At 38.0% G+C, this 13,829-nt stretch overlaps 3 protein-coding genes across 3 annotated transcripts in view; 2 read left to right on the top strand and 1 right to left on the bottom strand.

Annotated features, from left to right (window-relative positions):
• Positions 1-206: 206 nt before the first annotated feature.
• LOC129588931 (leukocyte elastase inhibitor-like) lies at positions 207-4,517 on the top strand. Its single transcript, XM_055483352.1, has 4 exons — positions 207-733; positions 2,208-2,444; positions 2,746-3,277; positions 3,910-4,517. The coding sequence occupies exons 1-4, from the start codon at positions 434-436 to the stop codon at positions 4,287-4,289; spliced, it is 1,449 nt and encodes a 482-aa protein (XP_055339327.1). The 5' UTR covers positions 207-433; the 3' UTR covers positions 4,290-4,517.
• A 509-nt stretch (positions 4,518-5,026) lies between these two features.
• LOC129588880 (uncharacterized) lies at positions 5,027-7,643 on the top strand. The gene is made up of 8 exons (XM_055483294.1): positions 5,027-5,307; positions 5,369-5,466; positions 6,055-6,109; positions 6,183-6,241; positions 6,320-6,350; positions 6,791-6,936; positions 7,215-7,263; positions 7,418-7,643. Exons 1-8 carry the CDS (start codon positions 5,158-5,160, stop codon positions 7,496-7,498), a joined length of 669 nt encoding a protein of 222 aa, XP_055339269.1. The 5' UTR covers positions 5,027-5,157; the 3' UTR covers positions 7,499-7,643.
• A 532-nt stretch (positions 7,644-8,175) lies between these two features.
• Positions 8,176-13,829, bottom strand: part of LOC129588985 (piezo-type mechanosensitive ion channel component 2-like) — a 33,769-nt gene continuing 28,115 nt past the window's right edge. Inside the window, 6 exon segments of the mRNA XM_055483424.1 lie at positions 8,176-8,644; positions 9,248-9,436; positions 11,196-11,642; positions 12,587-12,864; positions 13,360-13,397; positions 13,400-13,719. Coding sequence (XP_055339399.1) covers positions 8,581-8,644; positions 9,248-9,436; positions 11,196-11,642; positions 12,587-12,864; positions 13,360-13,397; positions 13,400-13,719 — 1,336 coding nt within the window. The 3' untranslated portion in view covers positions 8,176-8,580.

Here is a 13,829-nt window from a genome sequence, read left to right as displayed (position 1 = left end):
TCTTCGCCTTAATCACGCGAACCACGATGGCTGCTAGCGCTTAGCGCGTCGCCCGGAGCAAGTAATTAATTAATGCACTAACTATTAAAACGTTTGGTGATTCACCGGCAATTCGCCAGGAACCATTGCAGCATTCTCGCAAAACTTTTCAAGTCGAAGCGCACGTTTTCAAGTATTTGTTTACGACGCTGAACTGCGGTGCATTTTTTCAGCCGGTGTCTGTGTTACGCGGCCGCTTAATGATATTTAATTACCGGCGTTGTCAAAGTGCCAGTTCGGCATTTTTATTTCGACACAGTACATGCTTCTTCTCTGCAATTATTTAATCCTCAACGTAGCCAATTTTGACAGCCTTATTATAATAATAATTTATTCTAATAATTTCTTGGTTATATATTTATTTCGGCTGTTAATTTAATATTTTTAAATTATTATGGATCAATTACGCGGACCGGTGGATCGTCTGAGTTTCGCGCTGTACCGTATAGCCGCCGATTATTTGGAGGACGCGGAGGGCCCCGATAAGAACTTCGTGGTGGGGTCCTTCGCGGCGGCTTCCGCGGCCGGTCTGATTTACGTGGGATCCGGCGGGAAGACGCTGGATAGACTTCACCGCATTCTGCATTTTGACCGGCTGTTCGACCAGCGCTGCACACCGGAACTCATCACTATCGCCTTCCGCCAGGCGGTGGCTTATCTCACCAAACGCCCCGATCAGCATTTCCCGCTAAGGGTCAGCAAATGAGTTAAATAATATTTGCTTGATGTGCTGTAATAATTAATTAAGGTGTAATTAATTATTATTATTAAGTAATATTAACCCTACAGTTTATTTTGCTCGATTTAACCTTTGATTTTACACTATTCAGAATTATCTAGATCGACTCAGTATATGTAATATTTTATAGTAATATATATTTTTTAAATTTTTAGTATTGGTTAATTACACTTCAGGTAAATTATTAAAGTTTAATTGTCCAATTCATTTCGATTTATTGTTCGTTTACCGTATATATATAAACTTTATTTGTTATTAAAACTTCTTTAATATGATTTAATTATACTTTAAGTACGTTGTTGTCGAATTTTAAATGTTTTCTACAGATAAGGAAATTGGAGGTTATCATCAGTTAGTCATTTGTTTAATTTAAGCCGGCGCCGCTTAATCGTTTTCGCCGCATAGTGCACTACTTGAATAGAAAGTCGCATAATCATTGTCGAAAAACCATTTCAGTTGCAGGAAGGTAAACAAGCGAATTCTTTCGTGTAGAACGTGCAGTTCCGCTTGCCGGCAGGCATGACCTGTCCATCGCGCCTTGTTTACTACACTACAGAGTATATTAATTTACAAGAGTACATCGGCAGATTTATAGGTCACGTATTCGTCAGTCTTGTGACCAAGTATACAAAACACACAAATCGTTACCGTTCTGATACTCGTCTATTAGCAACGTCTGGTAAGCTCTCCATGATCGCATCGACCGTCTGGATATTTAACCAGAAATTTAAAATATAAATTATATGGAAAAAATAAAAATAATGCGGAGCGGTTAAAAAATATACTCTGATGGCAAAAGTATGTAATATCCCGTGCGAAAAACCTATACGGCGTAATAAATTCTTATTATCATTAAAGTACAAAGATCAGCGTAGAAGGTACTTCTAGGATAAATATATTTATTTATGTAAACGAGGAATTCGATTAAGAAATATACTTCGATTTTTTTCATATTTCGACCACCTTAAGTGAAGTATACGATTTCCTGGTTTGGTCACCCGTCACATACACATACATGTGACGCGGTACATGAATAGCTGCTTATCGCACAACGGGCTTTTTGATTTGCTTCTCACCGGTCTTTACAAAATCATCAAAATAAAATTGAAAATGTTGGAATTTGAAATTTCTGAAATTTGTAAACGTGGGTGACCGGTTTTTCTACACTGCACCCGGTCCATTTCATGTATTCTTAATGAAAATGTATACAATTGTATACATTTTGCAAATGCACTTAAGTGCATTTGCAATACTCCCGAAATGCACGAGCGAAGTTTTTACTATGGAAACTTTTCATTTCGGGAATTTTGGTTTGCCAGAAAATTTTAACACCCGGTGACCAGAATATGAGAACGTATACTTGAAGTGACCGAAATACGAGAAATACCGAAGTAGTGTTCCTGATTGTGTAAAATTCTGCCCGTTGCAGGAGGACTGGAAGCAATCGGATTTCCAGCTCGTCCTGGCCCATCGCGCCTTCTTCCGGCAGGGCCTGCAGATCCGCAGCCAGTTCCAGACGGCCTCGCGCGCCTTCAACCTGGGGATTGCCGAGATCGAGGCGCTCTCTAGTACCGGCACCGGCACTACCGATCTGGAAGCGCTGCGCCGCGACATTAACGACTGGGTGGAGCGCAACACCGGCGGCCACTTCCGGGAGGCTCTCCAGGTTGGGCAATTGCCAATTTGTATCTCTATATATATATATATATATATATATATATATATATATATATATATATAATTTTTGTATATATATCATTTTTATATACTGTATAAATTTCCTTTTTTATTTATTTTTTTAATTTTTAAGTACGATCGAAGAACAACTATTATACAGTATAGCGCCTTATATGTATTTTGTTGGACTGTATATAAATATTTTTGCAGGCAAATTTTAATTAGTATTTACATATGTAAAAAATATTGTTGTTAATTAATAAAATGATCATATTTATCTGTATATACAGCGGCTGGAATTAGCCGGGCAGCGCGACGCCCTGACCCACATGTTCCTCCTGAGCGTGACCTCCCTCCGCGGGCGGTGGGCGGAAGTCTTCTCCCGTCACGAAACCAAGACCGGCGTCTTCCACAATTATCAAGGCAAAAAACAGACGACGCGTTTTCTCTGCGCCCCGGATATCCACCTGCCGTGCGGCGTGGACAACCGCAGCTCGTATAAATATTTAGAAATACCGTATGCCAACAACGAGGCGTCGCTGTGTATTGTCCTACCGCTGGAGCATCGCGGCTACCGCCCCACGCTGCTGGAACTGATGCGCGAGTGGAAGTTTCAGAGTTTTAAGCAGATGAGCGTGCAGAAACATATGCGCCGGGTCAATTTGAAGCTGCCGGTGTTCGCCATTGAGAACACGTTCGATCTGAAGGATTTCTTCACGAAAGTCGGCGTGGAGAAAGAGGGGGATGCGGATTATTCCAATATGCTAGAGGAACCGGTGGAGGATTTCCGTCTGACCGGTGCTTTCCATAAATGCTCATTTAGTACGTCTTTTTATAATGACACAGTTTATTGCATATTAACCGGTACTATATTACTAAATTTCCTAATCGGAAAAATATTTAAAATTTCAATTGAAAAGCTTTATTTGATTTTTTTAAAAACAGGGTAAAGCATGTCTTTAAAAAACGGAAAAAGGTAAAATAGATAAAAAACTGAATTTGGTAAAAATGGAAATAAAAATTAATTATTGCATTTAATTAGTTTTTTCCATGTGATTCTAATTTCCGAAGGATCGATAAATCCAGTTAAAAAATTTCTGCGGAAAACATCTGACTGGTATAAAAAATTTATTTTATTTCATAAAATTTGTTAAGGAGAAAAATAAAATTATCGATCAGCAAAAATTTAAAATAAACACTGCCGGACTTTGTAATATCCTGTAAAAGCTTTTAAAATTTAGTTGAGAAACAATAAATTCTCCAGAAACAAAAAATAGGTAAGTGAGCTCAGATATGTGTGATACCTCGCGTGCCGGCGTGCGAAGCGTATATTCAGAAAATAATTTTCTACAAATGGTGCATTTAATACACTCGTAAATAATTTTTTCAAATGTTGTAATAACAATAAGGTTTAGATAAAATTTAACTGTTTTAGAAATGATTTTTTTCTCCAGGTATCGATGAACAGGGATCCAACGCCGAGCACTTCGAAGAGTCAGACGCAGCACGGCGGCACGAGGATACCGTCTCAGTGAGCGGCTCGGTGGCGGCGTCCCTGAGCAAGGCCAAGTTGGCGCCCCGGGACATCCAGGACTTCCACGTGACGCACCCCTTCATGTTCTTCGTACGGCACAATCTCAGCGGCGTGGTGCTGTTCATCGGGCGCGTCCTGGACCTGTCCCCGCCCCCGACCACCCTGCAGCTGACGGCGGACGGGCAGCCGCGCAAGGCTTCGCAGATACCGCTGTTCCGTAAGGGCGCCGCGCAGCTATCGCGGCAGTGGATGCTCCGAGAGGAAAACCGAGAAGCCAGGAAACGGACGACGACGTTCTAACTGTAACCTGGCGCTGCTGTGTGCTTCCCTGTAGGATAGTCACAGAAATGACAGAATAATGATACACAATACAGAGTGTTATGGCTACGGCAGGTTTTAGTGAATTCCGGCGGAAACAGGTAGTTTCTCTGTACTCAGACGCACTTTTTTCTGCGATTCAACGAGTTTTCGCTCAGTTGTGCCTGTTGTTTGTGTTGATATCAGAATGCTGTTTAACAAAGCTTGGAACTATTTATCAGCCAATAAAAATAATTTGTCGAAGCGCCTGACAAAAGGCAGTTCAAATTTAAAGTAATAAAATTATAAGAGAACAACAATTATAAAACGCGGCGGACGTACATGGTTTCTCTGTATGTATCTGAGCCCAGCAGCGCATTTGGCAATGATCTGCAGTTTTTGATTTTTCATATCAACGAATTTTGTGCTTAATGCAGGGACTGCCAGTCTTTACGAACTAATAAAAAATTACGTAATGAAATAACTACAAAAGTTGTCTGGAGTAAATGGATGAAATCATGAAACTAAAACTCCCGGAAAAACGGGACACCAGGAAGCAGCTTTGCATAATCAGCTGGCATCGGTTTTTCCACTGGCCATTGGCTACCAATTCCATTTCCACCATTGGATGTGGGCTTTCCCCAGGCAAAACCTGTTCACCGTTATACATGCCTTCCAATTCCGCTGTCAGTGGAATCACCAGCTTTCATGTCTTATCACGCTTTGGATTTTGGACTTGATGATAAACCGAAAATTTCTCCACATCATTTGTGCGCCGTCACATCGTCTTGATTTCTATACTTCCTCATACAGTTTCAATTTAAAAAGGAGGAGCATGTTGTCTGCTATCGGTTGACAGTGATTATTGATTATGAACGTATCGATTTTCCTGCGTACTTCGCTATCATTCCGCGCCTTGTTGCTCGCCGCGTCCCACATCAGACCCATCCAGGCCAAGGTTGAATTCTCCTCAACAGACACCTGTGATTCTCGTAATTCCCCGGATTCCTGTGGCAGAATGGTACTGCAGTGTATGGGCAATGTTTTCACCGCGAGAATATGCTGATGCAACGTGTGTTTAGTCGGCCAACGAGGGAGAGAACTGGAAACACGCCAAATCCATCTACGAGTTCCACGCCACCGACATCGACGGCAATGATGTCTCCATGGAGAAATATCGGTACATGAACGACTTCAAAAAATTATCTTTAAAAATTAAATAAAAAAAATTATTGAGAATAAATTGGTGTCGGAAAATGCCCGTTTTTTGGGAGTGTCCAGGTTTTTACCCAATTTCCGTTTATTTTTCCCCTTTGATTTTTCGTTTAAATTTTTTTCTGGCTGATTTTCATCTTACCCTCCTGTCCATAATTTATTTACAAAGAATAATTTAGCTCCTATGGCTGCAAAATTTTATTTTGTTGAATTTTGTAATATTTGTCCCGGTTTTCGTCTACATTTTCCTCATTATGATAATATTATTATTTATTTTCGATTTTTCTTCATTGTTTCGATGAGCGTTGTCTGGAATTGATTTTGCCTAATTTTCAGAATTATTCATAGCGCGTTCTGCTGGTATAGTGACCTCGGGGAATGGTTTCCTGTTTTGGATTTTTTCACAATATTATCCATTTAATTTTGGTGTTGATTTCCCGTAGTAATTGTTGTCCTGTTTGTTTTCCCAGAAATTTATTGAAAAAAAAATTTAATAGAATTCGAAATTAATACATAGCGTAATAGAGTGAATAATTCTCTTTTTGGTTCGCAGCGGAAAAGTGCTGATCATTGTCAACGTGGCCTGCAAATGCGGATTCACCAACGATGTGAGTTGCGCAGTGATTTTTGTTTATTTTATTTTTCTTATGTTTTTTAAAAATATTTTTTTAATTTTTGCAGCACTACACGGAGCTGGTGGCGCTGCACGACAAATACCGCGACCAGGGCTTGTCCATTCTGTAAGGCCGATTTTTCCTAATTTATCACATCTTTTCCTCAATAATTTATTTAATTTACATAATTTATTTAATTTACAGCGGATTCCCGTGCAACCAGTTCATGGGACAGGTGAGTTCGAGTTTGGCCGAAATTTGTATTTATTAATTATTATTATATCACCAACTAAATTTTCCGTGTTGCCAAATTAGAATTTTGATAACAGAAAAACTGTAGAATAATTGTTGGGAAAAATTTGGAGATATTTTCAAACATTGAACGCTATGCCGTAAAATATAATTGCTGGAAATATATCTGCAGATAAAAACGTTTTCGGGAAAAATTGGGAGTTATTTTGCACACTGGAAAATTCTCTGCTTAATTCTTGGGAGAAGTTTGGAATTATCTGCCAAATAAAAATCAAGGAAAAAAGCAATTGGAAATAATGTATAATTATTCTAATTTAATCGGAAATAGAAGGATTTAATTCGGTATTTTACGAGAAATAATTCCTGAAGAAATGTTAATTATTCGCAACAAAAAATCGGAAATTAACTGTGTGAAAATGGCAGGAGCCGGGTTCGGAGGCGGAGATTAAGGATTTTATTGCGCAGTACAACGTCGGCTTCGACATGTTCGCCAAGGTGGACGTCAACGGCGCCAAGACGCATCCGCTGTGGAAGTACCTCAAGGACAAACAGGGCGGCACCCTCCTCGAGTACGTTGGCTACTTTTTGCAAATTAAAACCAATTTCATTATCTTGATTGTTATTTTAATTGCATTTTATTTGCTAAATGTTTCCTGTTGATTATTTTATTTTTCCCCGAATTTGTTAACATCAATTAGATGTGATGTGTGGTTTTTTTTTTTGTAAATTTTTTGTAAAACTATATACTTCCCAATGCATAAAAATAAGTACAAACTAAAATAAATAATAATAATGTGTTTTTTTTATTTATTTTTGCGGCGTAAATAATTCTGGTGTTGCTTGTTAGTGCCATCAAGTGGAACTTCACCAAATTCATCGTGGACCGCCACGGACAGGTGGGTGCCGGCTTCGACATTTTTACTGTACTGTACAATTTTTATAAACAATTTATTTTCTATTTTTTTACCATTTTTCTTACATTTTTTTTGTGGTTGTTTTCTGTCAGTTTTCGACTACATGAATTTTTATTTATTTTTGCTTTATTTGTAGCCGGTGGCGCGTCATAGCCCGCAAACTAAGCCGAAGGAAATGGAGAAGGAACTGGAAAAGTATCTGAATACGGCGGCATAAAAATCACGGGATATTTCCTATTTTATTGACAATAATACTGTGTTCATTGGCACATTGTATGTGGTAATTAACAGTTTTAATATAATGTTCAGTTTTTCCTTTTGAGTGATTTTACTGGTGTGGGAATAAATGTCGTTTCAAATAGCATCGTCATACGCGCTTCTGCTGATTGGTCGGAAATAATAAAATAAATAAAAGTGACGCGAATAATGTGTAACTGAAGTCTGAAATTATATTTTAATTTTTTTACATGGTATATTGCTTAACTGCTTGAAATTGTTTTTTTTTTGTGTTGTGTTGTTTGTTTCTTATTTGTTTTTAATTGCCATTTTTTTTAAAAATTTTAATTGCTGGTCTTTTTTATTTTTTAAATTTTTTTCGTCATGTTCGCTAATTATTTCCATGTGGTCCATTTTTTGTAGCAATGGAATATTTTATTTTAATTCCTGTGTTAATCTTTATTCGTAGAGACGTTGAAAATATTTTAATCGTCAGTTCATTGTAAATTATTAATTGTTTAACGGTTTATCAATTTTTAATTAATAATTTATTAATGATTTTATTTCCCATTTTTAAGCTGGTTTGGCGCACGACTTTCATAATGGTAAAAATACGCTCATTTCCGTCAACTGTATTTGTTGAATGTTGATTTTTATTTCTAACAAGGTGCAGCGAGATTTTTCGGGTCAAATTTCGTTGTTTATTTTACACGGATTAATGCAGAAATATTTCTTATACATTAATTGACAATAATAATTATTCCAAATGTCCGTATGATTAAAAAGAGAGACACAATAAAATCAGTCTGAAAAGCTGCTAAAATCCCATGGCAGACTCGCGTTGCCAACACCGGCGAGGCGACAACAAGGATTAAAAAACGATAAAAAAAGGACCACGACACCGCGCACACCAACAACAAAGTTAATGGCAACATTGCGGAAACAGTGCGGAAAGACGGACAGAAGTGTGAATTAATCCCCGGGAGATCACTGGCGGCCGCTTTTCCCGGCCAGTCCAATTAATCCAAATTATTCGGAAAATCACATTAACCAATACATGCACACGCGGATGTATTCCCGTTTTCAGCGCCGCTTTAATTTCGTCCATTTAAACATGGTCTCCGGTGAGCGATACAGGAATATCAATCTGCAAAAACAAAAATGAAAACATGGTGCAAATAATATTTAATTCCATTTTATGTATCTTAATTTGGGTAATTTTATTAATTCGGTAAAATGAATAACAACTGAACATTATGGCTGCACACAAAATATAAAATACATAACACAGAAAAAAATCATATCAATAAGGAAAATATTATAAAAAAATCATATCAATAATGAAATGTTTTATATATGGTCAATAATGAAAATATATAAAATTAATAATGTGACATGCTAATTAGGAGTGGTATTAGGGACAAAACAGGGGACCTATTTCTGAAAATTATTTATTACCAATTTTATTTTATTTTTGTATTTTATTCATTTTATTTCTTCAATTAATCAGGCTAATAATTGTAGAAAATACAAATATCAATTAAGAAACAATAACTGCATAAATCAAGAAAACAGAAAACGTTATGGGAATTTCCCAATTACAAATGCATCGGAAACTGTATTAGTAATTAATAAAAAAAAGGTAAAACTTTATTAAAATTAAATGCGGAAAAATCTGTCAGGGAAATAATTTCGTATACATTTCTGGGGAATTTTTGATTTTGATGTTTTTGGAGCATATATTACTCACTTGGCATACAGATCCTCCTCGAGACGGTACTCGCGGTTCTCGCGGACGAGGAAAATGTCCAGACACAGCCGGAGAATGCGGTCCACTTCCGGCAGATCCTCGAACATGATGCGGTACGACATGCCGCTGCTCCACAGCCGCACCAGTCGCCCGATGACGAACACCATGGAAATGTACAGACCCACGATCCTATATACACAGTATATTCAGCATATTATTATTATTATTTAATTGGTGTTTTATTTTAGTGACACAAGTTCAACTAAGGAAATTTATTTGACAAATAAATAACGAATTCTAACGAAGTAGCTCAGCTATACACCAGATCAACAACAAACAACATAACATAACAACAACAACATAACTAGACATAACATAGTAGCTAGACATAACAACAACTGACCAGGAAAAAGGTCACCATAATTTCCATTAAATACTGGAAATGGAAATATACACCGTACTACCCGCGATAATAATTCCATTTAAAAATAATGTTAAATGCGATAACAAACCTGATAGATGTGTCAATAACAACTCCAATAAACACAAAATCAAAACCGTTACGAAAATCAGCTAACATCATGTTTTGATTCTGGGGCAGCCTACGCGCTTGCAGTATTGCACAGCCACTTTACTACGATATTTTAATGAAATAGTAGAGGTGTTAAGTCTATTGTTTTATTAGACAACAGCCAATGCACATATCAGTATGCTTCCGCAGGTCTACCCTAGTCAAAATGATCAAATTTTAGACATTGAAGTGTTAAGGGAAGTGGCCCGGTACGTGATACCAAATTCGTGTACATGCACGAAATCTTTCACTTTCGCGCACTCCCAAACCCTTTTTTCTCTTGTTTTACGACATTCTGTAGCCAAATGATTTGTATACACAGGCCTGAAACCCGTTTGCGCGCGCAACATCCGGTTCAAGAGTTATGGCTGTTAGGAAATTCCCGAAAGTTTAAATGTTTTCAGGTGTACCAAAAGTCTCATTATGGACCGATGGCCATGAAGACCGCTTTACACCGATCCAGACTTCAACGATTTTTTTCAAATTTTAAAATGAATTTTAACATTTTTGAAATTCATTTTAAAATTTGAAAAACATGCTAGAACAGTGGATCGGGGTAAAAACGTTCTTCGTGGTTATGTGCTTTACGTGCAAAATCTGAAAGAGATCGGTCCATAATGCGACTTTTGGTACACCTGAATGCATTTAAACTTTTTGGAAGTTTCGAGCAACCATAACTCGCGAACCGGATGTTGCGCGCGCAAACGGGTTTCAGGCCTGTGTATACAAATCATTTGGCTACAGAATGTCGTAAAACAAGAGAAAAAAGGGTTTGGGAGTGCGCGAAAGTGAAAGATTTCGTGCATGTACACGAATTTGGTACCTTGTACCGGGCCATTTCCCTTAAGTTGAAATAGTAGAAATAAAAAAACAAATTAGAAAAAAATTCGAGCACTTTGTTCAAAAATGAGAAAATGTTCCACAAAAATCGATTAACGTTTTTTTTGGAAATAAATAAGAACTCAGACACTGACCGGTAATTGGCAAAAATCAGTAAAAACAATTAAACAGTTTAAGAAACTGCAGAAACTCCATAAAAATTCCCACACTGATCCGTAATAAAAAAAAAATTAATAAAACATTCAAAAACTTCAAAGAAACCGTGCACAAAATCAACGACAATTCCCGCACTGACCCGTAATAAGAAAAAATCCGCAAAAATTAAAAACATTTAAAAATTCTCCGCCAAAAATTAACAAAAATTCCCCTGCTGACCCATAATTAGTAAAAGTCAATAAAAAAATTAAAACATTTAAAAAATCTCCGCAAAAATATCAACAAAAATTCCGACACTGACCCATAATTAGAAAAAGTCAATAAAAAATTTACAACCTTTAAAAAACACTGCAAAAAACCCAAAAAAATTCCCGCACTGACCCGTATCCGGTGATAACGCTCCAGGCCTGCGGGAAGACCTTGTCGATGAAGGCCGTGAACGTGATAAACTGTTTACTGGGTTCCACGCCGCGACTAGCATTAGCCGCCGGATCATGGATATTCCACCACTGCACTTGGGTGGCGTGGTCCCCGAGCGGCCACATCTCGCGCTTCAACTGCATGCTGACGTTGCGGAACGTCGCCTGGTCCCGCCCCCGGTCCGTGCGCGGCTGCAGCGGCCCCACGAACCGCGACCAGCCCACGGAGGGGACGCGCACGAAGGACGGATACAGGAAGTTGACGCGCGCCGACAGCGGCGTCGGCGTGGAATTGGTGAGGTCCGTGCGGAGCAGCATTTGGGAGAGGAGGTAGCGGGCTTCCGGCTCGATGATCCACTCGCTACTACCGGTGACCATCTGCTGGAAATTCCTCCCGCGCCGCTCCTTACTAATTATACAATAAAATAGGCATTTAATTTAATTGATAAAACATCGTTTTTAATTTTTTTAAATTTATTTTCTCGATTTTAGGGTGATATTTCTAATATTTTGCCAATTTTAACAGACCACCTGCTGGAAATTTTTCAGGCGCTGCTTCCTACTGCTACGCAATTAGTTTGACTGACGATTACCGTTTTTCATATCTTAAATTTTTCTATGAATTTTTCCATTTTAATTTCCTATTTTAAAACATTTTTTTCGCTTTTAAGCCGGTGACTTTTCGTTGGAAGTTCCTCCAGCGCCGCTCCTTACTAATTATGGAATAACACAGGCGGTTAATTTAACTCAAAGAAAATCATTTTTATTTTACTACAATTGATTTTCCTTTTTTGTATTAATTTTCATTTTTTAATCAGTATTTTAAAAATTAAATTTCCGATTTTGAACCGCCTGAAATTCATTTCTAAATGGTTAAAAAAAGCCAGAACCCCAATGAAACATTAGCAAGGAAAATTATTAATGGAATCGTGTAGCACTGCTATCACAGCCCCCGAATTTTCCACTAGACTACAACAATCTCCAGACTAACCGATGCTACGCTCCAATGAAATTGAATTACAACTTTAACCTGAAAATGTTGACTGATTCATGTGTCTGCAGTGGCACCCTAATATCAACTTCCAATAAATTCCTCCATCATAAAATAATAAAAAATAAATAAATTCTACAAATAAATAATAAAATTTGTTTCTTCCCATACATTAAAAAAATTTATGCCAATAAATTGCACGTAAGAATTTGTTTCTCAATTTAACAGAAAAAATTCCATAATAATTCAAATTAAATTTTGGCAGTTCCCTTTTAATACTCCAGAAAAATTCCCTAAACCGTACACGACGTTTTTAAACAAATATAAATAAATATAAATAAATACAAATAAATATAACGTACAAGGAGAAGGTCCACTTGAAGGTCATGTTGATGTTCTCGGAGGCGGAGTTGTTCAAGTAGGTGATGATGTCCTGCTCGGCGGGCGGACTGACGGTCCACACCGTGGAGGAGTCCGACTCCAGACTGACCAGCCACACATCCTGCCGGCTGTACTGATTAATGAACCCCGCCGCCTGCTTCACTTCCGCCTGGTCCTGCACGCCCGTCAGCGCGTCCGGCTTGCTGAACTTCCACAATAAATCGTCGTACATCTGCTGCGAGTACGGCACCAACGCCTCCTAATTACAATCCAATGGAAAACAATTTCATCAAACATATTCACGGAAAATTTGAAAATAAATGTTATTTGTAGAAAATATTCACAAAGTACATGTTTATCGAAAAAGCATAATATTTGTCAATAAAATCGCTCGGTCAAATATTCGTAATATTGGTCGAATGTCCATCTGAAATTTTTGGTTTTTAAAAAAATAAGAATCAAGATGAATCAGGCAGTGGTGCGAGAAATTAAATCCTGACGTTTCAAAAATGAATTAAATTAGAATAATTAATTGTAATAAAATAGCTGGTGTCGCAAGAATAAATTAAACCGCTTAGGTAAAATTTCCAAAAAATCCCTGATGCTTAAAAAAATTGTAATCCGGAATATTCAACTGATTAATATTTACAGGCGGGTAAAATTAACAGAAATTGCCAATAAATTATGAAAAAAATCCACAGCGTTGTGGAATATCGGTTTAATTAAAATCCGGTTAAATCAACCGGTAACTGACCTTTCGCGCGGTGACCCGGTACAGCGTCTGGTGTCCCCGAGGCTGACCTCCACGGTGCAGTCCTGTGGGACATTGGATTCTCCCACCGCGTTCGTCAGGGAAAACAAGACCAGCGGGAACCAGATAACCAGGATAATCAGCAGCAGAATACTCCCGCCGATCAGATACTTCCAGAAGGTCATGTAGCGCGTCCCGCGGGGGTCGGGATAGCGCACCTCCGCCATGCGCCAGCATTTCAGGACGAAGATATTCGCGTAGATATCTTCTAACTTCAGCCATTCGGACATGGACATGGACGTGTCCGTCCAGATCCAGTCCATCAGCGAGCGCAGCTCCATTAAAAAGGGAATGATGATGAAGCTGTTGGGATAATTCAGCATAATTATAATCATTTAGAAAAACATAAATTAGCCAGGGAATTTAAAAATACTCATTTTACAAGCAATTTTCGAATTTATTCAACTTCTGAT

The sequence above is a fragment of the Paramacrobiotus metropolitanus genome, unplaced genomic scaffold (assembly GCF_019649055.1).
Source record: "Paramacrobiotus metropolitanus isolate TYO unplaced genomic scaffold, Prichtersi_v1.0 Parri_scaffold0000032, whole genome shotgun sequence".
NCBI lineage: Eukaryota > Metazoa > Tardigrada > Eutardigrada > Parachela > Macrobiotidae > Paramacrobiotus > Paramacrobiotus metropolitanus.
This window is presented reverse-complemented; position numbering and strand designations above follow the sequence as displayed.

Bases quoted from the DNA above. Each gene is read 5' to 3' on its own strand.
- LOC129588931 (XM_055483352.1), top strand. From the start codon at position 434: ATGGATCAATTACGCGGACCGGTGGATCGTCTGAGTTTCGCGCTGTAC. The intron at 734-2,207 runs GTCAGCAAATGA...TGCCCGTTGCAG, and splicing joins ATCAGCATTTCCCGCTAAGG to GAGGACTGGAAGCAATCGGA. The intron at 2,445-2,745 runs GTTGGGCAATTG...CTGTATATACAG, and splicing joins ACTTCCGGGAGGCTCTCCAG to CGGCTGGAATTAGCCGGGCA.
- LOC129588880 (XM_055483294.1), top strand. From the start codon at position 5,158: ATGAACGTATCGATTTTCCTGCGTACTTCGCTATCATTCCGCGCCTTG. The intron at 5,308-5,368 runs GTACTGCAGTGT...ACGTGTGTTTAG, and splicing joins CGGATTCCTGTGGCAGAATG to TCGGCCAACGAGGGAGAGAA. The intron at 7,264-7,417 runs GTGGGTGCCGGC...CTTTATTTGTAG, and splicing joins TCGTGGACCGCCACGGACAG to CCGGTGGCGCGTCATAGCCC.